We start from the raw sequence: 27,869 nt of genomic DNA on the forward strand, positions 1-27,869 counted from the left end.
TCCCTTCCTCACCCTCTAGTAAAAGCAAAAGGAAGCTACGTATCTTTAAAAATCAAATACCTTTATTTTTCACCTTCAGCAGCATGTGAGAAGTGGCAGTGACCTCAGCAGTAGGCATGGTGTCTTGCCCTGTTGAGAAGCCAGAATCTCCGCTCTACTGTTCAGGTGTTTCCTCAGACAGCAAGTGGAAGAGGAGGTGGCCAACCCCAGTGCTGGAACCTGGAGGAGGTTGGGGTCAGCACCTGGCAAGGTTGCTAGCTGCCTAATCTCCAGTCTGGGGCTGGAAGTTCAGTTTGCCTGAGCTGAGTAAAGGAACATCAGTCCTAGGATTTTTCCACATCGTGCCTTGTTTCTGCAGTAGCCAGGAGATTGGTCCTTGAGTTGTCCCTGCACAGTACTCTAAGGCAGGGCCACTGACTTTTTTGCCCAAGGATCCCAAGAAGCTATCCTTGGAGGCCCTTGAGACAACGTAGGAAGCAGGGTGGTGCTCAAGCTGTGACTGACACAATCCAGCTCACACTGCCATCACAGAGGCCGAGTGAGCAGTCACCCAGGGAGGGGGTTCCCAGCTCATTCCATTCCCATGGGGCAGATGACTGGAAGGTAACAGCACCCGAGTAAGCCAGTGTCTGTAAGAGAAGACAGAATGTCTGAGTTCCAAGAGTTCCTGGTCTTCCTTCCTGATCCTCAGTCCTCAGCAAGGATTCAAGGTATCCTCAAGCTACGTTGGCATTAATCCCAAAGGTAACAAAAGTTCTAATTTGTCCCATGTGCCCTCTGGTGTCTTGAGGGCCTTTAGAGGTTTCAAGCGCAACTTCTAAGGGGCCACTCCAAGCAGTGACAGACAGGACTGCAATGAGGGCAGGTACTTCTGGTCTCCTGGTTACTACTGTCTTGGGAGTTGCAATTTGAAAAGTGGTTTACCCTTGTCTCTTGGGCTCAGGGAGGGAACTTCATTTTTTTGTCCTAGGACTTGTGTTACAAACAGATGACTACTATCTCACGTGTTGCTGGCCTGAACTCCAGGCACTGGCATACAAATGGGAGGAGGCTCGTGGTCACTCTCTCCTACCTAGAAGTCCCTTCTTGACAGTAGCTGTAGTCATCTGTAAGCCACATATGCATGTACACCACACAGCTTTGGCCTTAAGCCCCTTTGGCTCAATGGAACAGTGATCTCTACTCCGAGTCTAGACCTGCAGTGGTCCAGCATGGGAGCCACTAGCCACATATGCCTATTTAAATTAATGATAATTAAATTGAAAATATAACTTGTGGGTGCATTAGCCACATTTCAAGTGTTCAGCAACCATATGTGGCTAGTGGCTAATATCTTACACAACATAGGTACAGAAAATTTTTATCACAGTGAATTCTACTGGATGGCACTGGACTAGCTGTTATACTTTACCTTCCTGTATCCACACCCAGGAAAACCTTCCAGTTGTCCAGGCAGCCATAGTTGTAATGATTCCTAAAAACCTAGAGCCAAGAAAAACAGGTTTTTACAAACCCTTTTTTACTTAATTCCCTCCTAATTTTAAAGTCTAAATTGGCTAAGCTAAGGCTCAGCTAGGCAAGTTCTGACCTATGAGGCCTGCCCTTATTGGCCCTGGCCATGGCTTCTGTTTCCAGGACAGCAGGTTCAGTTACCCTCCACCCCAAGCCCTCGCCCTACTCACTCTGCCCTTGGCCTGCAGCCGACGTCTCTCCTTCTTGTTGATGTGCCTTTCGATACTAGTCTCACCTCGACTGATGAGAACGGCATGCCATATAGTTAGGGCACCCAAGGCAAGTGCTACGGAACTAAGAAAAGAGGGGCTGAGATTGGTGGGGAGTTTTGAGGAGGGGGAGGCTACAAGTAGGTCTGAATTCGAAACTGAGCTGAGCAATGATCCCCTGGAAACCTCTCTAAGTCTTGTCTCCCAGCCTATGTCATAGGTCAGTTGTTGCTTCGCTATGTCTATTAAAAACATCAATGAAGAAGCATCAACATGAAAAAAAAAAAAAAAAAAAGAAGCATCAACATGGGCAAAGAATAAATTATGTAGAAAGAAGGATGGGGAAACAAGTGTGCGTTGCAAATAAAAATGGTCCATATTTCCTAAAATACCCACGCTTAGGAAACAGCAGCAGGTACTGAAAGCACCAGGTTTAGAACAGGCAGCACACATTTCTGATTCCGGCTCTCCCATTCCCAGCTGTGATCACACAGCAACTCACTTCACCCTCTCATCTTCAGTTCTCATCTGGAAATTGTACTGTCCTACCCTGAGGTAGAAGCTTAACTTACCCTGGCACGTAACACTCAGTGCTAGCATCCTTAGTGTTCCCTGCCCCAAAACACTGAAGAAAATGAAGCACTGACTCTTTGCCAAGCTAAGTCACACTAAGAACAGCAGCACATGACAGGTGGGTCCCTGCCCACACATGGGCACTGGAACGGTTTTCCTCTAGCTGCCCCCCACTTAAACTGTCAAAAATGAGTGTTTGATACCTGCACAGGAACCAGAGGTAGACAAGACTCTTGTGAGTCACCCTTTCTCGGAAGGAGAAGGTGGGTGGTGGGGTCTGGTGATACGTCTAGAAAAAGAAGAGCAGGGTGGTTCATTTGCTCTGTTGGTCTCTACTACAGCCCCCAGGACCTGCAGGCAGGGAAGTGACCAAAGCCCAGGGTGAGAAAGTAGGGAGTCAAGCCACAGAGAACTCGGAGCAGCAGCCAGATGGGTGGGCCAAGCCCGGCGGCGGCATCATGTGGACACATACTGGGCAGAGCGGGTCTGGACAGGATGGCAAAGCACAGGAGGAGCCGACCCTGAGCCTTCAGATTTGACAACACAAATGGGGCTCCAGGGGAAGCCACTCCACTTCCCAGCGAGAACACCCTCACTATGTAGCTGCAATCCTCAAGAGAGGAGGCCAGGCCCACACCCAGAATATAAGCACAAGCAGGGAGAACTGAGCTCCGCTGAGGGCTGAAAGGGCAGCAGAGGTTAAGTGGTACAGTCATGACCCAAGACCTCTCAGAATTAGGGGTCCTAAAAGGCCCAGGAGAAGCAATGATCCTGACAATGGATGCAGAAAGACCAGGAACAAAGGGTGATCAGACTGGCCCAGCCTGATCTCTGTCCCCTGGAACCCCATTACACAGACTAACACAGACTCCTTGCTGCTCAGGCCATCACCAAGGCAGAGTCCTTGCTCGGCCCAAAGAAGGTGATAATGGGATAGAGAGCCCAAAACTGTCACAAACCAGGGATTTTAGTTTACCCCAGGCCACAGAGCCTGCCCATGGCAGACAGCCTTCCAGAATACCCCTGATCCAGTCTTGAGAGGCCCCTCAGCCAGCCTCTACAACTGCACTAGCAGGTGGGCCCCCGCTGCCTCAGCAACTCTATACCCCCTGGCCTGAGCAGCAGGAGGCAGTGGGGTGGGGACAGCCCACCTGGTTGGCAACCGCCTGTAGTTTGTTCTTGTCGAGCTGTTTCATTTTCTAAGGGGATGGAAAACAGTGCTGGTTATTACTCTTAGGCCTCTAGGATGGAGGTGCTACCAGCCCCACTCCTTAGGAACAAATTCCATGCCCCCAAATTCTACGGAGCTATCCTGCTCCTAACCATGGGCTCACCTCGATGGCAGCATAAGCTTCCCGGAAAAGGTCCCAACTTCCGTAGCTGCAGTAGACACAGCCCAGAGTCATGAAAAAGCAGAAAGAGAAGAAGTACCGATGGTTATAGTGGCCCACACAGTTGTTTAGCCAGGCTGGTGGGGGAAGGATTAAGGATAAGACCAAACGCAGCTTCTGGTCTCTGGTTCATCCCTGCTTCATAAAGGCATCATCCAAACACAGGGCTTCCAGTTACCAAGAACTATATCCCAAAGGCAGGAAAACATAGGACTGTTCCCAGAGGTTAAAGTTTTTCAGAGCCTTCACCAGTCCCACTGGGAAATTGTGAAAACTGAAATCCTTCAGCAAAATGAATCTGCCAATACTTCAACCTAGCTTGGGTTAACCAGTCACCTGTAAGGGACAGTACCAAGATACTAGTGGTTCTATCTGGAACGCCCAGTGGACACCATGAAGCCCAAACAACTAACATCCCACAAATGATAGCATGACAGTCTACAAAAGAAAACTATTAGAATAGATCCTCTGCTCCACGAAGATCTGTCCCAGAGCTGGTAAGCCTCCTGCTTCTCCCCCGCCAGCCCTGGCCCCAGAGATGGCCAGTCCCCACCACTCCTCTTCTACTAACTTTCATGAGCCCAGTGTTCTTGGGAGGGATGATGCCTTGGTTGTGGCCCATAACCCAGTGCGGGGCTCTGGAGCTAAAGGAACAGGCCTCAGGCAGAAGAGACCATAAAAGGATACGGCAGTGGTGATCCATCTTCAGCACACACCTGTGAGGGAGGGACACAGGCTCTGTTACGGTGGCCAAGGTTCTTGAGAGGTCAGTGCCCATCCTTTCCTACAAGGCCCAGCATCCTGCTGAGGTGGAAAGGGCACAGACTTTGAAGAGAGCCAGGCCTCGCTTCCAAACCCTGCTTCACTGGCTACATGATCCTGGACAAGGTTAACTCCTCTCTGAAGCTCAGTGTCCACAGTGGTGACAATGCCTAACCCAGGACCATCCTGAGGACCAGGTGTCACGATGTGAGGGCACACTGCCTGGTATATATGACGGGCGCTTCGTGAACGTCTTCTCAAACTTTAGGTCTAAATTTTGCCCTAGGGTTTCAGCAGAACGGCCAAAGCTGGGGTTCACAGCAAGCAAAGCCAAGACCCACCTATTGCAGATGCTGCAGTGGTGTGTTCGGGCTGGCTTGGGGTAAATGCACTTCTTACAAATGGAGACTGTTGCAATGTCATTCCTGCCCTGTGCAGAGGGAGAAAAAAGCATCATGACAACAGCGGCAGCACAGCTGACCTCAGAAGGTACCAAGGCACTCTCCCTCCCCACTCCTGGGGCTGGCTCCCACAGCCTGCAGCTCTATCCCTCCCACATGGCCCTGTGGGGACCGACCTGCGGTGGGTATCCAGGTGGAGTGGTGATGGCCTGGTAGTAATGGAAGACGATAAGGATCAGATTCCAGTGGCTGTAGAAGAAGTGCCAGCAGAGCCGTGGCACTGAGTACGTTCGGAGGATGAGAGGCAGGACGCACAGGTAGGCAATGGCCACGATGGAGCTGGTCAGCACAATCACCAACACCACGAACACCTGCCCACACCAGTGAGGTTGTGGAGACACAGTCAGAGTTTGCCAACACCAAGGGCAGACTCGGGAATTTCCCTGGGGTAGGGGGTTGGTGTGGGTCCCAAACCCAATGTGGGTCCACCAGACACATGTCCTTCTACTACCCCAAAACAGCCCTTTTCCTGCTCCCTGGGCATCACTCACCACCCCACACCAGCGGATCACGTTGTCCACCAGCCAGTAGATAGGCTCAAAGGCAGCATCGACAGCGGTGTCACTGCCCCCAAAGGAGTTGTAGAGCAGGGAGCGCAGGCAGACCTTGCCATAGCGCCAGCGCTGTACCAGGCCCCGGAGCAGAGGTGGGCAGCGGCGCCTGTAGCCCAGGAGCAGAAGCAGGCGCAGGCAGAGGCGGGCGGGCCCCAGCAGCAGGCTCCGCTGGCCCCGCATGGCTCCTAGGAGAGCACACCATTGTGAGGAGCTGGTCAGGTCCTGTCCCTCCCTATCCCGCCAGGGAGGAGGGGGCAAAGACCTCAAAATGAGGCCCACCTGTGCCAGTCACCAGCTGTGGCAAGTAGGAAGGTCACTTCACTTCTCTGCAGAATAGGTGGCACCAGTGTCCCAACCAGATTACATTGGGTAGGGTCTGGAGGTTCTGAACCTGCAGAAATCCTACTTCTATTATACCACATGGGTACAGAGCAAATCCAAGATGAGGCACACCTAGAGTAAAGAGCCACAGTAAAGGGCTCGGGGAGAGGCAGGCAGCTCCAAGCAAGGCATGGTCTTCGGAGTTGTCTGTGTAGACAGAGCACTGGGTGGAGCACAGCGGACAAGCACCACACCTCTGTGGGCAGGGCCATCACAGGGGAGGATTCCCAGGGTCTCCTGCCTGCTCTAGCCCACCCACCCACCTCCAAACAATTGTTCTTCACCATGGAATGGCCACTGGGGGAGTAAGCGCGTAGCATGTGGGTCCTACATCTAGATCTGCCCTGGTGCTGAATCTCTGCAGAAGATACTCATCTTTCCTCCTTCCTCTGGGCTAATGTTACAAGCCACCAGACCCAGCCTGGTAGCCTGAGAGTTCCTGTCTCCTGTCAGGACACCTCAGCTACCCTACATGACATCAGATGCTTTGTCTCCAATTCCAGTCCCAGCCCCACCCCAAGGATACAAAAGCCAAGACAACTTCAGGTGTTCACAGCAGAACACCACCACAGGCAGGAGACCGTGGCAGTGGGAGGGGGGGCCTTCATGCTGTGGCTCATGAAGACCACAGAGCCTGTCCTCTGTGATGAGTCTCCACTGGCCAGTTCTAGCTGGACACTCATGAGTCTTCTCTGCAGCTGCTGCCCTTGCCCCCAAGCTTCCCAACCAGACTTCCCAGCTCTGAAAGTACCTTCATTCCTCTATGTGAGTTCAACCTCACTCAACAGCCATGGGAGGTCAGCTGCCCAGGCAATGTCCAGAACAGAAGTCATGGGCTCCTTCAATGCTAGTCTCATCAATTCCGCAGATCAAAGCCCTTACCAGAAGAGAAATTATCTGATTTTCCCCTAGGGCTACTATGTCCTCAGCAACTTCACTGACTTATTTAACAGGCAGCTCAAAACCCAACAGAAACTGGAGGAGGCTGCTCCACTGTAGTGACGGTTTCAGTTCAGTAACTGGAGCAAGGTGCTCTCCTTGCACACTGGCTTATCACTAGACGCCTTTCAAAACAAAAACAAAAACATTTCATTACCTTCTTCCACAAGCCCTGTAATGACTTACGGCAAAAAAGAATCCGGCAGACAAGGCCAGCAAAAGAGTAGACAATTCAGTAAGGATCTACTCTGCATCAGGATAAAGAAACTGGCCATTCCCATCACTCCTAGGAGCTAAGAGACTTAAGAAGTAGTGTAGAAATGAGAGAAAGGAAAAATCAGCCTTCCTCCTTCCTCTTGAGTTGGAGTCCTATTGCTCAGAACCATGATTTGGCCTGAAGTATGAATTTTCAAAATAGTATATGGCCATAGTTAAATGTAAGAGACAAACGTTTTACCCCACAACAAATCCAAGTGACTCAGATTATCCACATCCCTGTTCATTCCCTTACTGTGGCTAATGGAGAGTTTCCTATTTGCTAAAATACTCTTTATAGCAACAGCTCACAAATAAGATGCATTCCTCGCCTGTTAATAAACAGGAGTTATACGCCATCTCTCCAGTCTACAAAAAAACCCAGAAATATTCTTTTTCAGATTCTCCACCTTTCAAACTGTCCTCAACCACCTCTGGTATTCCAGAGCTCTACAGGAAATGCCTGCCTCCAGGACTAGACTTACTCTCATCTACCCCATAACTTGACTAGGGTTCCATTCTGCACTTAAGTAGTTCTGTGATCTTGGGTAAATCACCCAATCTCCTTGTGTTCTCATTCAGTGACAGGGTAGGGTTAAATGCTAAGTTCTCTTCCAGCTCTAACCCTCTATCGTTCTATATATACACTTAGTTAAGATATAAATGAAATATTTACAAAATGCTTAACATGATACCTGGCTCACAGAAGGACTCAATAAAAGCTTGTTAAAGAACAGAGGACACAGAAGTGGTGAGGCTGGTCCAACGTCTATCTGTGCTACAAATAATAGCGAGTGCACTCCTGCCAAAGTAATAACATTTAAAAAAAAAGTGTCTGATGCTATCATTCTTTATGGTCAGTGAAGAGAAAAGGAAACCATGATTAGAATCATAGTACTTAAGAGCAAGAAAGGATTTTGGAAAACATGTCCAACCAGAAATCAACCCAAACATGTAAGCTAAAAGCTTGTAGATGCAGAGCTACACATCAGATTTGAGCAACTCATTTTAGCTACTGGGGTTTAGGGGGTACAGGGATGGCAGGGAAGAGAGACTGTGGTCCATGGGATCACACCTGAACATACGGAGTTCCTTCCTTCTCAGGAAATTGAGGTAAAACAGATTTGGAAAAAACTGTGTGTGTGTACATTGTGGTGGGGTGCAAAGAATGAGAGTGAACACAGGAGGAAACAGCAAAGCTGAGCTTCACTATCAAATCACCCCAAGCACAAGCCTTTAGCACTCTGATCCCTCCGTAGCAACCATGGGCCATAGTGACGTCTGCCACCAGATTAGAGAGGATTGAAGTCAGCCACAGCACTCCCCTCTTTCCAAGGCTCTAAGTCACCATCTGTTTTCCAAGGGGAAACTGGAGTGGTGGGGGCTGGAGGATTTGAACGGGGAGGGATATATTCCAAAGCCACCAGAAGGCAAGGGAAACTGAGATGAAAGTTGTAGCAAATCTCATCTGGACAAAGATGAGTGCAGGCAGACTTCTCTTCCGGACTAACATCCCTTGAAAGAGAAAAAGTTAAGCATGGGCCCACACGACCTGAGATCCGCTTGAGAGGATCCAACTGCAAGATCTGAAGTTGCAGTCACAAAAACCCGGAGAAGGTTTTACTTCTGAATGGGGTGGCCTGGTCACTGTGGAAGTCGGGGGTGGGGGGGGACAAAAAACTTGGGTTCCGGTTTGGGGTCTACCTTAAACTATCTTTGAGCCACCAGACAAGTCAAATCCTGTCTCTGGATCTGAGTTTCCAAATCTGTAAAATGGGCAACTTGAGTTGGCTGACCTCCTTCCAGCTCCGCGCATTACAGCTCCCCAAGGGTGCACTCCGCCAGTCTTGTGCTGGGCAAGGCCGTGCAGGGCGGAGCAAGGAGAGAACAGGAACCCGGGCTCAGGAAAAGGCCCCGAACAGGGCCCGACCCTAGAAAAAAGGGCAGCACTGGGGAGCAAAGGCCGCGGCTCCGCTCTTACCTGCCGCCCGCCGACTCCCCAGTCAGCCAAATGGAACCCCCGCAGCCTCCGCCGCCGTTCACTGCCACCCCCTCCAGCTCTGCAACCCGGCCGGGCCCGGGTCAGTCCAACCAACCATCGCCCGCCACTCGCAGCACCAGCCCGCAGCCTGGGACCCGCCGCCAGCCCATCCTGGACCACAGGCGCACGCGCAAGCGTGCCGGAGCCCCGCCCCCAGACTGGTTCTGGGGCAACCTGGGAAATAAAGTTTCCCGGAGGAGAGGCTCCTGACGAACACGTGATAAATCACACCAATTGGCGCGTTTCTTACTCTAGCACCGCTCCTGAATTTTGGCCAATGAGAAGTCGACGTCGTTTCCCTCCACTAGCAGTCATGGCGCCACCCGTGAGGTACTGCATTCCCGGTAAGTGTGAGGGGTCCATAGCGAATTCCGGATAGGATAGAGCAGGAAGCCTGGATGGCCGGCACCTCATGGGGACCCGTGACTGATGCAGCGTTTTTCTTCAGGCGAACGTCTGTGTAACTTGGAGGAGGGCAGCCCGGGCAGCGGCACTTACACCCGACACGGCTACATCTTTTCTTCGCTGGCTGGCTGCCTGACGAAGAGCAGCGAGAACGGCGCGGTAAAGGGGCAGCTTCCCGTTCCCCCTTCTCTTCCTTTCTTTTAGGCAGCTTTTGGTTTCGCGATCGTTAGGCAGGGGCACTACGGACGCGTCTTTAGTGCCTCAGCAGTAGAACAGCTGGTCTCCACTGCTGGGCATTTTAGCCACCACAGACCGGATGTCTTGCTCTCGCTTGATTAAATTGCTGACACTCGGGGAAGGAAGTTAGGGAACGAGCAGAGGCAGACTCAGCCCTGCAGTGAGCTTCATCTTGTCCGAATGTCTCCTGTCTCCGGTTTCATCTTGCTTCGCTCTTCCCACCTCACTCTGCAGTCTTGTCACACAGGCTTCTTTCACTGTCGCTGGTAGGGTAAGCTCTCTCTTCCCACAGAGCCTTTGTACACAAACAGTTTGTTTGGAACACGGTCATCTCCTTAGCGTGTTTAATTCTTTAATGTCTTTCAGATAGCTTCTCTAGTATCACTTTATCTGAGAAGCCATGCTAGACCTACTAGTCAAGGAAAGGAGTTGTATGAGCTTTTATTTTTTGTTTTGTTAAACCCTCACAAGGAACTACATTTCTTTCCTTCCCTGTGCTCAGCTTTGCAAATAATTAAACATTCAGTTACATGTTCCCCCTTGACTCTTCCCTTACTAAACTCTTTAAGTTCCACGAAAGCAAACCTTGCCACCATACCTTTCGTGCCAAGCACAAGGGCCTGTGCTCAGTAAATTTTGTTGAGTGCCTAACACTGTCCTCTCTAGTTCCAGAGGCTGATCCAGGAGTAGCCCAGGATCAGATAAGCAGTCTTTGAAGGAGCAGCTTAAAGATAGAGGATATAGTAGAAAGAGAATTCAGAATTAAAACTTTTAGGTACTGGCTAACTAGGCTGTGTTTCTGCTTCATGTTAGAAACTTGATCTCTGGTTTTAGGTTTTTCCTCATATGTTAAATGAGAGGCTTTCTATTCAGTCAATTTTGGGAATGTCTTTAACATATCTAAGCTTATTCATTTCATATATTTATTGAGCATTTCCATGTGCCAGGCACAATGCTGATCTCTAGAGATATGGTAGTAAGCCAAATACACATGGTCCCTGCTGTCGAGGGACAAACAAATTATAAACAAGTAAGTGCTCAAATTAGCATATTGCTACAAATGTGATGACTATTTTGAAAAAATATTACAGGTTACTGTGAGAACATGTAAAAGACAAACCCACTGTGGTCAGCAGAAATGACACTGAACCTGAATCTAAAGGATAAATAAGAATTGGGTTGAGAGCACAGTCCTGGCAGAAAGAACAGGTTGAACACAAATTTTGAGATGGGAAGATGTTTAATGAGTTAGTGAAACTGAAAGGCAGCCAGGGAACTGAAGCACAGTAAACAAGGAAGAGATAAATCAAAGATGAGTTTCAAAATATTTGTCTTGGGGTGCCTGAGTGGCTTGGTCAGTTGAGTAGCTAACTCAATTTTAGCTCCGGTCATGATCTCAGATTCCTGGGATTGAGCCTCATGTCAGGACCCCCCAACAAGTGGGGAATCTGCTTGGGATTCTCTCCCTCTCTCTCCCACTGTCCCTCTCCCTATTTGCGCATGCACGCACTCTCTAAAATAAATAAATCTTTTATGGGCGTCTGGGTGGCTCAGTGGTTTAAAGCCTCTGCCTTCCGCTCAGGTCATGATCCCAGGGTCCTGGTATCGAGTCCCGCATCGGGCTCTCTGCTTGGCAGGGAGCCTGCTTCCCTCTCTCTCTGTCTGCCTCTCTGCCTACTTGTGATCTCTGTCTGTCAAATAAATAAATAAAAATCTTTTAAAAACAAACAAACAAATAAATAAATAAATAATTTTAAAAATGTATCTGTCTTACACCAACAGCCAATACCTTGCTCAAAGAGAAAACTACAAGTATTCCCTTAAAATAGAAGAAATCAAGTATGGCCATTATTATATAATGTTTATTTGGAAATTCTAGCCGGTACAATAAAGTGAGAAACAGAGGGAAGTAGTATAACTTGGAAGGAGTCAAGTTATGCATAATGATAGACGATGGTTATACACCAAGAAATCCAAGAAAATCACCAAAAACTTTCATAGGACTCATCTGAAATGATTAGATTATGTGTTCTAGTAGCATTCTTCCCTTGAAGAATGGTCCCTTGACCTTCCTATTGTCTAGAATTTCTAAGGCTGTCTCCTCTGGGCACTTATGTCTGTAAGTCCTTGTGATCTCAGCTATGGACCAAAGAATTACTACATTACTCTTGAGCCACAGATACCTTTATGCGAGGCTTAGTCAAGATCTTACATTTTATTGTTTTCTCTATAGCTTCCAGTCATTTCTGTAATGAGAGAAACAGAGTCCCAACTACTACCGGATGTGGGGGCTATTGTAACCTGTAAGGTAAGTTGGTTTTAACCTCCCTGCTTAAGACACTTGTTCAATGGCGAAATCATGATCATTGTGGAACTGCACTGTCAAATACCATAGCCACTAGCTATATTGGCCATTTAATTGAAATGAATTAAAATAAAAAAAAATTAAAAGTTCATTTCAGGGATGCCTAGGTGGCTCAGTTGGTTAAGCGGCTGCCTTCGGCTCAGGTCATGATCCCAGCGTCCTGGGATCGAGTCCCACATCGGGCTTCTTGCTCAGCAGGAAGCCTGCTTCTCCCTCTGCCTGCCACTCTTGTCTGCCTGTGCTCACTCTCTCTGACCAAAAAAAAAAGTTCATTTCATCAGTCCACCAGCAAAATTTCAAGTGCTGCCATGTTGGCCAGCACAGAACATTTCTATCAGCACAGGGTTACGGGACTGTGCTGGCTTGGAAAGTTCTGGGTTAGTGATCAAGGCAGCCTGCTTCAGCAGTTATAGTTCTTTCACTGAGCTGAGTCTCTAAGTATGCAGTTTGCTAAACAGGGGTGTCAAAGGGTAATGAGGAGGCCTATTTTTTAATATCTAGAAGCTAGATCTTATTCTGCAGGGAAGCAAAAGAGCTTATATTCTAGCATTCCTTTTAAATCTTGTCTTTTAGGGTATTCCAGGGGGAAGTACAAATTAAGGTTGCCATGATCAATTAATGTAATATATCCTTACTCCCTGCCCATCCCTACCTTCTTTTTTTTTTTTTTTTTTTTTAAGATTTTATTTATTTATTTGAGAGAGAATGAGTGAGAGAGAGCATGAGAGAGGAGAAGGTCATAGGGAGAAGCAGACTTCCCAAGTTGCTGGGAGCCCCATGCGGGACTCGATCCTGGAAGTCCGGGATCATGACCTGAGCCGAAGGCAGTCAGTCACTCAACCAACTGAGCCACCCAGGTACCCCATCACTACCTTCTGCCAGGTTAAATTAACTTGTAGCTTTTAGTTTCTCTCTTTATAAATTGTTCCAACAGAAAATCTGTGTGTTTTTCTCAAAACAACTGAAGACGCAGTGATCCAAATATTATACAGTACCTCAAATGTAAACTTAAATTCTGTTCACTCTACGGGGCTTTTAGCAAGATGTGCTGAAGGTCTAGATTTGCTGTAATATCCTGTGTCTATTTATGTTAGGTTTCTGTATTTTTCAAGATCTCCTCCATATTATTTCATTGGATGCCTACAGTAACTTTATTAGTTGGCCAGAGTTACTCTCATTCCACTTGACATGTATCGTTTATGCAAAGTTAAGTAGAAGTTAACTTGGCTTAAATTCTATAATTAATGGGGTTGCTTGGACTAAAATCCTGGTAATTCCTACTTTCTTGCTGCCTCCTTGAGCTCACAACTGCTACTATTCTAATGCTGATCTTTTCTCTGTTTCACAGGTCTCTAGCATCAATTCACGCTTTGCCAAAGTGCACATCCTGTATGTAGGGTCCACACCACTTAAGAACTCTTTTCGAGGAACTATCCGGTAAGAAGTGTTCATGTCTTTGCCTTGGCCTCCACACCTGAGGATAGAAGAGGGGACTGGAATTTTTAGGAACAATTACAGTTCCTATACCTGCCTCTCTGGCTCCCATCTTTGTGTTCTGATTCTGTCCAGATGGTGTCCAAAGGAAAGGTTATAATGTATGAGCTAAGACAAAAGGAAAATAGTGACAAGATTGGGCTTTAAAGTAAAATGAAAAGAACTGAGCTAAGCTGGAGACTAGTGATGCATAATGACTCATATGAAACAAAGTAGAAGACATTTTAGGAAATACCTTCCTTTCTTTTATTTAATATAGTTTACTTTTTTTTTTTTTAATATTTTATTTATTTATTTGACAGAGAGAGATCACAAGTAGGCAGAGAGGCAGGCAGAGAGAGAGAGAGGAGGAAACAGGCTCCCTGCTGAGCAGAGAGCCCGATGTGGGACTCGATCCCAGGACCCTGAGATCATGACCTGAGCCGAAGGCAGCGGCTTAACCCACTGAGCCACCCAGGCGCCCAATATAGTTTACTTTTTTAAAAATATTTTATTTATTTATTTATTTGACAGAGAGAGAGATCACAAGTAGGCAGAGAGGCAGGCAGGGGGGTGGGGGCAAGCAGGCTCCCCGCCAAGCAGAGAGCCCAATGTGGGTCTCGATCCCAGGAACCTGAGATCATGACCTGAGCCGAAGGCAGAGGCTTAACCCACTGAGCCACCCAAGCGCCCCTATTTAATATAGTTTAAACCCAAGGATTTGAGACATTAAAAAGGTTAGTGTGGGAGGGGCACCTGGCTCAACCGGTAAAGCATGGATAAGTCTTGATCTTGGGGTTGTGAGTTCAAGCCCCATGTTAGGTATAGAGATTACTTAAAAATAAAACCTTAGGGGCACCTGGGTGGCTCAGTGGGTTAAACCTCTGCCTTCAGCTTAGGTCTTGATCTCAGGGTCCTGGGCACGAGCCACACATCAGGCTCTCTGCTCGGCAGGGAGCTTTCTTATCTGCCGCCCCCCCTCCCCCGGCCAAGCCACCTACTTGTGATCTCTCTCTGTGTGTCAAATAAAACAAAATCTTTTTAAAAATAAATAAAATCTTAGGAGCACCTGGACGTCTCATTTGGTTGAGCAGCTGATTTGCCATTTCAGCTCAGGTCATGATCTCATGGGTCATGAGATTGAGCCTGTGTTGGGCTCTGTGCTCAGTGGGAAGACTACTAGAGACTCTCTCCCTCTGTGAAATAGAGCGCATACTCCTTCCACTCTTATGCACCTGTGTTGTCTCTCTCTAAGATAGATAAATAAATAAATCTTAAAAAAATAAAATACTTCTAAAAAATGGTTAGTAGGTGAAATGGTAGTTGAGTGTGTTTTGTTTTTTGGTTTTTGTTTTTTTTGTTTCCCTGTGGGTTCTTTGAGAAGGGATCAACAGTTCTTGTGAGCCAGATAATTTAACTTCTGGGTCCCATTCCACTCTCAGGATGCTGTGTTGTTCTATAATGCTTCTCTTCAAGCTCTACTAAGGCAGCAAAGTTCCTTAATTTTTCCTGCCTAATCTGTTCTGCTTTTCTGTACTCAGAGGTATTGATACTGCTGCTCTGTGTGACCCAAGAATGGGAATGTGGTTTTCTCCTCCGGCTGAGGACTTGGAATGCTTCTCTACCCCACTTCTCTCATGGCATCTAGGTCCCCATTATGACTCGTTCTCTCTACTCTTGTAGCTCTTTGTCTATGATTCTGCAGAATAATTCTTTCTCACCGATAATTAATCTTTCTGTTAATTCTTTTTTATAGCAAGGAAGATGTCCGAGCTACTGAAAAAGACAAGGTTGTTGGTTGGTCCTTTTTCTTTTTTTCCTTATGACTTTAGGAATCTCAATCCTTTTAAATTATTTCAGTGAATTTCAAACATTTATAGAAATGTAGATCCAAAGATCCAAGGAATTTTAAGATGTTTCCTACTAGAAAGTGTGGAATTCACCTCCCTGTCCTATTCCTCTCCCTTAGGATTTTTGACGGGGATTAGTTTACTCCTTGCCTTTGAAGCCAGGTGTTTATTCTTTGCTGTTCCGATTTACTCTGGATCCTTTCAGAGCCAGCTATAGTAACTTTTGTCCAAGTCAGATTCCTGATCAGGTTACTGAATTAAAAATCTTTGCTTTATATAATGATGCTGTAGAAGCAATAGAAGTTGTTGATTGGCTTGACTAATGATGACTTTTCACCCTATGGGGTTAAAAAGTAGATTGGGTCTACAGAGGGGTAATAGTTTCATGTAGATCTGATTTAGAGCTTTCACTTAACAATCCTGTTCTTTTCTTACAGGTAGAGATTTATAAGAGTTTCCGCCCAGGTGACATTGTCTTGGCCAAAGTGGTATCCTTTATTCCCAGGAGTGTTGTGGTCCTTTGTCAAAACAAAAAATAGAAGTAGAAAACAACTCAAGTGGTTATAGGAGGGAAGACTTATCACCCATCATTTTCCTTTACCAGTGTTGTGTGACTAGATCTCCCTGGGTGACGCACAATCCAACTACCTCCTGACCACTGCCGAGAACGAGCTCGGGGTGGTGGTGGCCCACAGTGAATCGGGTAAGTCCATGCATCCATGTGCTCACCTTTCCCTGGGAGCTATGGTTTGGGATTAATCCACTGTTTGCTCTTGTTACCCTTGTTTTTTTAATTATCTAGGAAGCAATATGAGTGTCAGTACTTACTACTGAGATTAGAATGATTCTCCTTATATAATTGTAATGGGGGACTCACTGTGTTAAGTCAGTGGCATATGAGGTGAGGTTCAGTAGGCTGTTTGGTGATACTTCAGTTCATAACCAGCCTTGAAAGGGAAGGGTCTTTGGTAAACATTTGGGGTTTCCAGCTCCAACACCAGCTCTTTCCTTTCAGGTGTCCAGATGGTTCCCATTAGTTGGTGTGAGATGCAGTGCCCTAAGACCCACACTAAAGAATTCCGGAAAGTGGCCCGAGTGCAGCCTGAATTCCTGCAGACCTAAGAAGCCACATTTTACCCCATGGAGAGGGGTAAGCCGTTTATCTAAGAGTACGTGTATGAATCCAACATCAAGATGCCATTGTCTTTATTCAGACGCCTGGGGTTGGCCAATAACCACCTTTAGAAAAATCTGCCAGCAACTTATACTTTAGGTGGAATATTTTTCTTATGAACCTTTCAGTGGATTTCATTTTCTGGAGTGATCAATTTCTCTTTTTTTGGAGGTGCCAACAAACTGTACAATATTGGAAGTAACCTGTTCCCTCTAACAGTCTTAAAAATACACATTTTTTGCTGAGACAAAACATTTTTTATTAAAAAGATTTTATGGCTTTCGTTGTCTTGAGTAGGGAAGCATCTAAAAAGCATCATGACATTCAGAGGAGGGATTTGCCTGATTGCTGACACCCATTACAGACATGTGTGAAGTGCTTGCTTACTCTGGAAAAGCCTAATCTCCAATCTTTCTTATATTTTCTATGTTCTAAGCACTTCCACTTACTGAGTACTTGCTATATGCCAGGCACTGAGTCAAGCACTTTATATACATCTCATTGAGAGACAGTACAGTTTAGTGAAAATTAAAGAACACATGGTGATTCAGGGTACATGTGAGTAGTTCTGAAAGTAATTAGATGAAATTAGTATTACTAATTTAGTGGGTACCCCAGCATACGTTTGTTAAACCTGAACTGAAAAGAGGGAAAGAGCACGGTCATGGGAGACCAGGGAAGGATGTGTGAAATAAAAGGAACTGAAGAACTTGACTAAGTGGAATGGAAATATTCAAGGCAGACAAAGGAGCCTGAACAAAGCACAGAAGGAATGGACATCCGAGTTTGGGGATGAGGAAGGGATAAGGGTTAAGCGTGGAGAAGCTGCCGAGGGACCGGAAGGAAAGAATTCGAGATGTCAGTTTTTGAGATGTTCTTCAAGGAGCCCGTATCTTTTAGGTGTACCGACAGTGGTTACCTGTGAACTCTGGAGTCAACCCACCTGGGTTTATATCCTCTAGCTACTAGCCTTGAATAGGTTAGGTTGGTTTTTTAATAGAAAACAGAATCGAGGGCGCCTGGGTGGCTCAGTGGGTTAAAGCCTCTGCCTTCAGCTCAGGTCATGATCTCAGGGTCCTGGGATCAAGTCCCGCATCGGGCTCTCTGCTCAGCGGGGAGCCTGCTTCCTCCTCTCTCTCTCTGCCTGCCTCTCTGCCTACTTGTGATTTGTCAAATAAATAAATATCTTTATATAAAAAAAGTGTTTAAAAAAAAAAGGGGGGGGTGCCTGGGTGGCTCGGTGGGTTAAGCCGCTGCCTTCGGCTCAGGTCATGATCTCAGGGTCCTGGGATCGAGGCCCACATCAGGCTCTCTGCTCAGCAGGGAGCCTGCTTCCCTCTCTCTCTCTCTCTGCCTGCCTCTCTGTCTACTTGTGATCTCTGTCAAATAAATAAATAAAATCTTTAAAAAAAAAAAGAAAACAGAATTGAGATCAGTAGCTCCCCATGCAGTTTTAAGAAATAATAAGAGATTCCTGGTACACTTTGCCCATTTTTCCCCCAATGGTAACACTGTACAAATTATAGTATACTAAAATAATCAGATGTTGAACATTGATAGTAGTGCAAGTTATTTTTGTTTATGTCTCTTTCCTCGTCTGGCATAGTATGATCTCATGGGTTATTGTGAGGAAGAAATACCTAAGTTCCAGTACATACCAGTATTATGTTATTGTTATTACAGATCTGGTTGCCTTCTATCAAGGATCTGTCAAATTCCAGGCCTTACGTTACAATGTAGTTTAAGTAGTCCCATTACTGATAGAGGTTTTAAAACTTTACAGATTTTCCTTTTTTATAGGCAATGCTACCAAGAAAACCCCTATCCTATATATCCTTGTGCATGCCTAAGTTCTGTGGCAAAACAGAGTCCTAGAAGTGGAACACTGGGTCAGAGAATGTGTATTTTTAAAATTTTGGTTAGGTGTTCCCATATTGCCTTGCAAGAAGATGCTACCATTTGATTCTCTCTACAGCATTAACCACTTTAGCCACTTTACTTACCTCTGAACTTCCCAGTAGCCCTGGAATGTTCTGATCGTTTCTACATTTTATAGAGAAGTAAACTGAGGCTTAGGAAAATCAGTTAACTTGCCCTAAGTCACAAAGACATCAAGTGGCAGAGCATTAGAGCATTATTCAAACTTAGGTCTGTCTTAAAAAGCCAAAATTTTTTCTTCTATACCATGGTGCCTTTTTCTAAATATTGATTGAACCCTGGGCATGAAATTAAAGGCTCTCCAAATTAGCAGTGGTTCATTAATTGAGTGCGTGTTGGGACTTCATTCAGTAAACATATACTGAGCAGCTAGGAGTTAAAACAGTGAACGATAGAATCCTTTCTTTGTAGAGCTTACATTCTAATGAGGAAAGACAGGTGATACGTAAACAAACATTCTAATAAAGTGTCAGAAAGAACATTTGAAGCAGCTAATAACCGCGCTCTCAGATCTGCAGAGCAGGATGGATTTTCTCCATTAACCATCCAGTATTGTATTGCAGGAATCTCTTTGAATCTTCAGTGCCTGGTACTGTGACTAAACATAGTAAAAGCGCAATAAAAATTTTTTTGAGTGCTCTCATAGCTGACTCAACAGCTATGCCCAAATAGTGATGTTTAGTGATGATATCTGCTAATCTACAACTGGTTCTAAGAGATGAGGAGGATATTGGTTTCTGTGCCTTGGAATAGTGATTCTCAGCCTGGATGAGGTGAATTTCAAAACGCCTACAAATCGCAACAACACCCCCCCCCCGCCCCCACTAGATGATGCTGCTTAGGTAGCTACCCTAGCTAAGCAGGGTCTTGGAAGGATGCTAGTTGTTAGCCTCCTGGTGGTGTTGGTAGATAATGCAGGCTTTCTGTTACTTTCCTGCCTTTAAGAGTTCTAGTCAGTGAGTGAAGACTGCCATAAATTCAGATGTCAGGACACAGAGTAAGAGTAATCTAAGCTGATCCAGTCTGACTTCGGTGAAGAGCCTTGATCAAAGGATTATCAACTTTCAGTCTAAGATTCAGTACAGGCTAAGTAAATTTAACATTCCACCAGACTGTTGGGAGACTTAAATTACTAAAGCTCATCCTAGAGTTACTGTACAGATCAAGTGAAAAACTCAAGAAGATGATTCAAGTATTTAAACTGAGAATAAGGACTTTAGTTGAACATCTTTTCTCTGGGTTCCAGTACTTGGTAGCATATATTTGACCAGTTTCTGCATCTTTTTCAGCCTGTTTCTTCTGTAAACTGGGGATAGCAGCCCTTTCAGAGGTGATGAAGATTAGAGACTGTGTATGTTAACATGCCTCAGCCAATGGCCGGCACAGAGGAGCTTCGTGAGAGCTTCCCAGACAGAGGCCCCTATTACCTCCTGCTAGAAGAAAGGCATTAAGAGCTTTTTCATGCCTTGGAGTCTCTCTTATGATCCCACAATCTTTTCAAAGACCTTAGAGAGAAGGTAAATGTGAGCCATGCCCCTTCCTAATTATTTATATAATGTAATCAACTTTTTTCCTGCATCATTTTATAAAGTTGTATGTAATTTCTGAGGATGAAAAGTGAATCAAGTTTATAGATTTCTAATAGAAAAATATTAGCTTTTTAATGTAAACAAGTCTTTACCTTACTCAAAAGGTATAATGGGGTTTCAGAATTTCATTTTCCACTCAAGTGGTACTCAGTAACCAGCATCACTGAACAAGAGCTATAGAGGCAATAGGAATGGAGAGTTCAGCTAAGATGACCTGCTCCCCCACACCTCAGCTCCCCAACCTAAGATGGAAAACCTAGTAAGATATACCATATGTGGACCGGGCTGTGTAAACTGACTGGTTGTCTTAAAGTTCTAGAGGGATCACTATATCACACAGAAGATATTGCACATCACTCCTTTATTATACTGATCTGGAAAAAAGATTTAGTACGGTTACACTCAAAATGAGTACTGAGCCCATGGTGGGGCCAAGCAACTGGAACATAATCAGAAACAGATACAGTGAAAGACACACTTGGACATGATCAAGAGGCATCTCACTGCCATAAAACATTAAGGCAGGGGAGGGATTCTAAAACACACAGCAGAATGAACTCCTAGGCCTCAGAAGTCAAGGAGTTTATCCCACACTGGTGTGAGGAATGGCTTATTTTTGGATGATCACATGTGGGAATATTTCAACCGCCACTAGAAACCCCAGAAGGGTTTTCGTTTTGTATTTATATATATATATATGTACTTTTTTTTCTTGTAAAAGTAAATGCAACATGTAAAACATTCAGATTGATCCCAATCTTCTGGAGCCAGCTCTTCTAGGGTCAGAGGGGAAATGACTATTTTCATCACCATGCAGGTTACGTTCATCTTCCACTGGAATGACTAGAGCACCCCCTGCTCTACCTGTACAGAACAGTACAGGACTTGCTCGTGGGAACACACACAGGCTCTTTTGCTTCTCATTGGTCACACCTAGCATGGTTCCTCCCTATCCCTATTGCAAGCAGGTCCTCAATAATAAAACAGTAGCAAAACCCCCAGCATTACTAATTCCCTACTCTTGGGTAAGCGTCTTCTCTCAGCTTGGACTGAGAACCCATGCCCCAGAAGTGCCATTCTGACTAGAATATATGAAGAGAGTGGGTGCAAGAAACAAAATGGCTAAATGAAATTAGGAGCCACTGGTCCTCATCTGCAGCTAAAACTTAAGATGCCTACAGATACGGTCAGTGTGACATGTGCAGGGAAGAAGTGCAGAGGAGTGGGATGGACAGGGAGGGGAGGTATCCTTGGGGAAGTAGTCTGCCTGCTTCCCTTCACTTTTTGGCCTTGCCCTGGGCAGCCACAGCTTCCATGGCTTTACGCACGGTCTCTTCATCCCCCAGGAACTGCATGGGCTTGATGGGCTTCAAGTTCTTGTCCAATTCATAGACTATGGGAATGCCTGTTGGAAGGTTCAATTCCATGATAGCCTCTTCGGAAAGACCTGAAAATACACACCGTGATTAGCCATGCAAGACATAAATCCATGTCACCTCTGCAGGTGACAAAGGACTTCAGCAGGAATTAAATAAAACAAGACACGCTTTCTGGTATTTGTAGTAACAGTAATGATCTGTATTATAGATCAGTTACCCAAAGAATACACTCAATACTTATCTCTCAGCCACTGAAAAACAAAAATGTATGAAAGGTGTGTACCACAGATCTCTCTCCCAAAGTAGGATCAAGACCATCCACATCACAAATGTCCTATGTGATCCATCCAGCCTGCCAAAAATCAGCAAATCTGTCCCTCTAGGCCTTCAGGTAAAGCAATTTAGAATGCAAATCGCAATTCATGTGTGAAGTTGTACCAGGTTGTGATTAAGGAGGATTTTACCAGTTTGAACTGGCAATCAAAATCTAAAGGTGAGCATCTCAAATTATAAAGTGTATGTGAGTAACAGATAGCAGCTTCTGCATCAGGTCTGAAGGGGAACCTAAAGTTCTGCTTATACAGTAAGCACCCAGTGAGTCTGTCTACGATGCTTTGAGGAAACAAGGGTAGAGGGTGACCAGGAGTCAATCTAGACTATCTCCAAGGCTCTCAATGTCTAACCTTTTCCCGAAGGTCTCCTTTGCATGAAATAAGTCCCTGATTAGTGGCAATTTTGCTGTATGCCTCCTTGAGGGTTCCCCTGAAAAATACACATACCCTCCAGATGCTTGACAATGCCCCGAAGGCTGTTGCCATGGGCTGCAATCAGTACTCGTTTCCCCTCCTTAATCTGGGGAACTATTTCTTCATTCCAAAAGGGCAGAGCTCTGGCAATTGTGTCCTTCAGACTCTCACAGGAGGGTAGCTGATCTTCAGTGAGGTCTGCATACCTTCGATCCTAAACAACAACAACAAAATCCAAATTCACCAATTAGTAGTAGCTGCATCTGTTCTGCCCACTCCTCATCCCCTAATTAAAGTGATGAATCAAAATCTCTCACCAGCGCACAGAATAGAGCTGAGAGCTTGGCAAAGGGGCTAATTATTACCTTGCAGCTCTTCCTACCACCACTGCCCGCTACTGGAAGATTAATTTTTCAAAGAAACTTAGAAAAGAAGGGGGGGAAAGTAAGTATAAGGCTCTTCCCAATTCACTTAATCTTCCACTTGTTTTAGAAGGGCCCTACAACTATGGATAGGTTTTATGAAGTATATCGAAGAAAGAAAAAAAGGAGATATATTTTTAGAGAAGTAACTACCAACTAAATCTTTTAACATTCCTTAGAGAAGGATAATTGAAAAAATTAACTATTTATTATAAATTATAAACTCGGGGCGCCTGGGTGGCTCAGTGGGTTAAAGCCTCTGCCTTCAGCTCAGGTCATGATCCCAGGGTCATGGGATCGAGCCCCGCATCGGGCTCTCTGCTCAGCGGGTAGCCTGCTTCCTCATCTCTCTCTTCCTGCTTCTCTGCCTACTTGTGATCTCTGTCTGTCAAATAAATAAATAAAATCTTTAAAAAAAAAAAAAAATTATAAACTCAATGGGACTAGGCAGACACTAATAAAAAGCTAAGAAAGAGTGAGGCCAGAAACCATAACCTGTGGTCCTCCTAAGTGGGGTTGAGCCAAACCCCGTTTTACCATACCTTACTGATGTTGCTGTAGAAAGGATGGTCAGGTTCCATTGGAGGTGGTGGGACATCATAGGAACGCCTCCAGATCTTCACCTGGGCCTCGCCATGCTTGGCAGCAGTTTCTGCTTTGTTCAGACCAGTCAGACCCCCATAGTGCCGCTCATTGAGGCGCCAAGTCCTCACTACTGGCAGCCACATTTGGTCAATGGCATCCAGCACTGTCCAGAGAGTCCGAATTGCTCTCTTCTGCACTGAGGTGAAGCAGATGTCAAACTCATAGCCAGCATCTGGGAATCAGAAATTCAAAGTGATAAGCTAATCAGATCCACTCTGGAACCAGAATTTTCTTACATATAAATTTAGCTAGTTTGTATACTCTAGCAGGAAAGACAATCTTCTGCCTTCACAAAAGATAAAATTTGTTATTTTATAGTTGACAACATGATTCCCCAATAATTCATCTAACCCAAGACCTAAACATATTGTCAAGTAGCTACTGTGTACTATCTGTGTGGCTAATCCTAAACCACACAGTGCTGTAATTAAGCCATTTTAAGAACTTATTTCTCCAATTCTTTTTTTTTTTTTAAAGGTTTTATTTATTTATTTGACAGAGAGACATCACAAGTAGGCAGAGAGGCAGGCAGAGAGAGAGAGAGGAGGAAGCAGGCTCCCTGCTGAGCAGAGAGCCCGATGCGGGACTTGATCCCAGGACCCTGAGATCATGACCTGAGCCGAAGGCAGTGGCTTAACCCACTGAGCCACCCAGGCGCCCTTATTTCTCCAATTCTTTCAAGAAAAAGATGCTTAAAAACTTGAAATCTCTTAATATATAATAATAGCCAATACGTATAGAGGGCTTGCCATCTGTCAAGCACTGGACTATTCTGTATATGTTTGTCTTCATAACCATCCTTCTAACACATGCTAGAGGAGTTGAGCAAATTATTCAAGGTCACAGCTTATTCGTGAGAGATTAAAATCCAGGCTGTGGGACTCCAAAATCCAATTCATAACCACCATCTCTAGCTCCCTCTATATTTTCCTAACTCCTAAGGATCTGGATGTTTGTATTTTAGTTAAAACAGTCACTTTTGACCAATGATTACTAATGTATTTCAGTTCTAACTTCTTATCTAGGGAAAGTGGCTTTTAAACCCCGAACAATCAGGACACAGCAAGAGCTCTTAGAGGATGCTGATTAAAACTTAAATTTGTTGCTTGAAATTTTATGTCCACTATGGAGTGGAAATCGCATCACAATTTCTTTATCCAGTTTCTTTTTAGTTATGTGCCAGCCTGTACCTCCTTAGGTCGATGGCTAGACCAAGGTTTAGGAGAAGCCACTCCCTGGAGAAAGAGCAAAAAGAACAAATGCTTTGCACTGATTCATTTATAAATGAATCTCTCCTCCACACTTGTTAGTTATTAAGGGGTGGTAATCAAGAGTTATGCTGCCCCAACCAAGAGGCTACAATCATATTTCATGAAAGATTATCCCCCCTCCCACTTTAATAAGGAGATGGCCCTTTCTTCATATAGTGTTTTCCTCCATGAGGCTACAAGGCCCTCCTTGAAATTCAGCACAAACTTTCCTGGATATTGCCTCATATGGAGGTTGCCAACAGTAATTAATGCAATGTGAAGTGAATTCTCCCGCCAGTCATTCAGCTGAGAATGAGGCCAGTAAGAACTATGCTGATGGAGGAAGGAAGGATTAATCACCAGGAAACCCACTACTACACTACCCGCAAGGGAAAAGATGATGAATCTCATCAGTAAGCCTCAGGACAAGTCCTAGTAGACTTCATTACCATCTCCTCCCTAACTCTAAGGAAGGGATGGCTCCCCAGTAAAAGGCTGAGTCACCAGGAAGCAACCATCCATAGTGTAAACGTCATCTCCCATGCTGCAAAGCTACTGGCTGTTTCACAGCAGTAATTTCCATTCTCAATGGAGTGCCTACCTTTGGATATCCAAATAGGCCCCCAAGAAGAAAAGTAGTTCCCCTGAGGGCTCTTAACAGAGAACTCTAGGGCCTCTTTCTTTAACTTTCCCATTAGCATAGCCCAGGGGCGGGGTAAATGGTATGGTGTGGACCTCATCCTCCCCCAGAAGTAAGACTGCATGGGGGAACTCAGTTCTCACTGGCTTTCTCCTGAAACAATTCAAGAGTTTATAAACCTTGGGGTCCCCAGGTGGCTCAGTCATTAAGCATCTTCCTTTGGCTCAGGTCGTGATCCCAGAGTGCTGGAATCAAGCCCCACATCCGACTCTCTGCTCAGCGGGAAGCCTGCTTCTCCCTCTCCCTGCTTGTGTTCCCTCTCTCGCTGTGCCTCTGTCAAATAAGTAAAATATTAAAAAAGAAAAAAATTGTTTATTAACCCTACTATGATTGAAAGCTCTGAAGAACTTAAGATTTACTCATGTATTTACTTTAGGTTTCTTGCAATATTCATAATGGTCTTCACCATTCAGATTTCTGCTTTCAGTCTTTTTTAATATAATCATGAGTGATGCCCACAACAGATATTAAGATCTTAAATGAAATTTTTCTAACTAATGCTACCAACATTTATTTACAAACTGAAATAGGGGGGTGCCTGGCTGATTTAGTCACAAGTGGATGTGACTCTTGCTTGATCTTGGGGTCATGAGTTTGAGCCCCACATTGAGTGCAGAGATTACTGAAATTAAGCAAGTTAAAAAAATAATAATAATCAACAACTGAAACAGGATCTGTTAAAGAGAAATTCCAAGTTTGACCATTTGATCAGTCTTTTAGGGTACAGCTGCAATTATCTTTGTCCTGGGTTAGTCTCAGCAAACCACCACAGACCCATACAGGTCTTCATGCCAGACAGGAGAGAAAATGGCCTCCTTTACCAGCACTTTCCCTTTCCCAGCCTCTCCTAATGTAAGTCACACCAGACCATCCCAAAGCGTTCACACACACAGCCAGCAGGATTACATTTCCCACTTTCCAAACCTGTGCTTCATTTCAAAGAATCTACAGTGAAGGCAAGACGCTAGAATAACCTGAGGCCAAATACCTCTTCCACATCAGGCATCAATGACCCTTTTAAATGGCTGCTTCTACGTCCAAAGTAGAAAGGAACAAGGCTGGATCTGCCCTAATCATCAAAGGAACACCTTCTCAGACCAGAGAGTGTCTCTGAGTTGCTGACAGCTGGGAATGGTTCCTTATAAAAAGCATTCCAAAACCACAGAGAGCTACCCCCCCGGGTGGGGCAAGCCTGGGTAGATGAGTTTATCTCACTGCCACTTCCACCTTTGCCCACCTGTTGTTACTCAACCCAAACTGGAGCAAGCGAGATGGACTAGGAATAGAAAGATACGACCTTGAACAAGTCATCTATGCAATCTTCACTTTTCCCAACTATGAAAGAGGGCCAGGAAAGGATAGAAAAGAGGGGGTTAAAATCTGTCTATGGAATCTGCACAGGATCAATTCAAATCCTTCATTCATTCATTCGCTCAATTACATTTGAAGATGGGATTTTGGACACAGAATTTGTGGGATGCTGCTGAACAGCAAAGGCCTACGTAAGCACGTGGGTTTCTGAGGCCCGCTGCCTACCCGCGCCGCCCCCCCCCACCGGGCCGCGTTACTCCCCCACAGCCAGGGACCCGCGTGTGGCCTGACGTTTCATTAGAATCGCAGCGACCTCCTGAAAAGGCGTGGTTACGGCTGCTGGAAGGCAACCGGCATCCCATGTAATAACCCGTCCCCGACTTACTAAATGTTCAGACTAGAAAATGGGAGAATTTCGCAAGGGGGTGTAGTGGAGAACGCAATGGGTTACGGGGCGACCGCCCTCGGCCCTCTTCCTGGCGCTGCCCCTCACTCCACTGGATGACCTTGAGCAAGTCGACCCCCCCCCAACCTGCGCCCATTTCGTCAGTTGTAAAATAAATTGCTGGAAAGCTGAAGCTCAAGGTCAGCCCTCTCTGGGAGGGCACGGGGGCGAGCCAGGCGGCGGCCCTTACCGTGAGGCGCCCGCCCGGGCCTCCGCAGCCCCCACCCACAGCCCAGCCCGGCCCGCTCCGCACCTCGCAGCGCCTGCCCGCCGCGCTTCGCCTCCTCGTGCCCGGCCGGGCTCAGATCGGCGTCATACCAGCCGCTGAAGCGGTTCTCCAGGTTCCAAGCGCTCTCGCCGTGCCGGATCAGCACCAGCTTATAGGCAGCCATGGCGGCGGCTCCGGGTGCGACACACACTGGGACTAGCAGAGATTCCGGAGTTGCTGCCTGGCCCCAGTCGCGCCTGCGCGCTCACACGCCACCACCGGGATCCCGCGCACTGGGTCGTCCAAAATCTTTCCACTGGCTGGGGGCCGCCCTCCGCCCGCCCGGTGTGCGCATGCGCCCCGTGCCCTCGCTGCGGCCGTCGTGGGGGAGGGGCGCGCTCGAGGGCGCCAGAGCGCATGCGGTCTGGGCCGCCGGCCCCTCGTCTGCCGCGGCGGTCACGGAGCGCACGTAAGCGCCGAAAGGCGGCGGGACTTTTGGGCACCGCAGGGGTGTGGGTGCCCGAGGGGGCGTTCGAGAGCCACCCTGCTGTCCTAGCATTGCTGTTATTCATAAGCCTTTGTTCTAATAAAGTGACCGTTATCATTTGAACGGGGCTTAGCTGCGCCAGGTCACTTTTCCATCCTTAAGCAGAG

At 46.1% G+C, this 27,869-nt stretch overlaps 3 protein-coding genes across 10 annotated transcripts; 1 reads left to right on the forward strand and 2 right to left on the reverse strand.

Moving 5' to 3' along the window:
• Positions 1-40: 40 nt before the first annotated feature.
• On the reverse strand, positions 41-9,213 carry ZDHHC16 (zinc finger DHHC-type palmitoyltransferase 16). Of its 7 annotated transcripts, none has more exons than XM_013054667.2 (12): positions 9,019-9,211; positions 5,742-5,853; positions 5,400-5,647; positions 5,025-5,219; positions 4,789-4,877; positions 4,373-4,401; positions 3,629-3,762; positions 3,446-3,493; positions 2,498-2,583; positions 1,683-1,806; positions 1,412-1,482; positions 41-629 (listed from the first exon to the last, which is right to left on the reverse strand). In XM_013054667.2, exons 3-12 carry the CDS (start codon positions 5,640-5,642, stop codon positions 515-517), a joined length of 1,134 nt encoding a protein of 377 aa, XP_012910121.1. In that variant the 5' UTR covers positions 5,643-5,647; positions 5,742-5,853; positions 9,019-9,211; the 3' UTR covers positions 41-514. The 7 variants fall into 7 exon arrangements, with proteins under 7 accessions (XP_012910121.1, XP_012910120.1, XP_004749623.1 ...); XM_013054666.2 differs by having other exon boundaries at positions 5,742-5,915; XM_004749566.3 differs by lacking the exon at positions 5,742-5,853.
• Positions 9,214-9,323: 110 nt separating this feature from the next.
• On the forward strand, positions 9,324-20,754 carry EXOSC1 (exosome component 1). Of its 2 annotated transcripts, XM_004749558.3 has the most exons (9): positions 9,324-9,422; positions 9,527-9,642; positions 11,954-12,028; positions 13,434-13,522; positions 15,315-15,348; positions 15,846-15,896; positions 16,027-16,111; positions 16,424-16,558; positions 19,810-20,754. In XM_004749558.3, exons 1-8 carry the CDS (start codon positions 9,356-9,358, stop codon positions 16,528-16,530), a joined length of 624 nt encoding a protein of 207 aa, XP_004749615.1. In that variant the 5' UTR covers positions 9,324-9,355; the 3' UTR covers positions 16,531-16,558; positions 19,810-20,754. The 2 variants fall into 2 exon arrangements, with proteins under 2 accessions (XP_004749615.1, XP_012910126.1); XM_013054672.2 differs by lacking the exon at positions 19,810-20,754 and having other exon boundaries at positions 16,424-16,861.
• PGAM1 (phosphoglycerate mutase 1) lies at positions 20,454-27,540 on the reverse strand. Its single transcript, XM_004749557.3, has 4 exons — positions 27,261-27,540; positions 23,199-23,473; positions 22,268-22,448; positions 20,454-21,556 (listed from the first exon to the last, which is right to left on the reverse strand). The coding sequence occupies exons 1-4, from the start codon at positions 27,397-27,399 to the stop codon at positions 21,387-21,389; spliced, it is 765 nt and encodes a 254-aa protein (XP_004749614.1). The 5' UTR covers positions 27,400-27,540; the 3' UTR covers positions 20,454-21,386.
• Positions 27,541-27,869: the final 329 nt, after the last annotated feature.

This window comes from Mustela putorius, unplaced genomic scaffold (genome assembly GCF_011764305.1).
Source record: "Mustela putorius furo isolate JIRA1106 unplaced genomic scaffold, ASM1176430v1.1 tig00003909_pilon_pilon_pilon, whole genome shotgun sequence".
NCBI classification, from domain to species: Eukaryota; Metazoa; Chordata; class Mammalia; order Carnivora; family Mustelidae; genus Mustela; species Mustela putorius.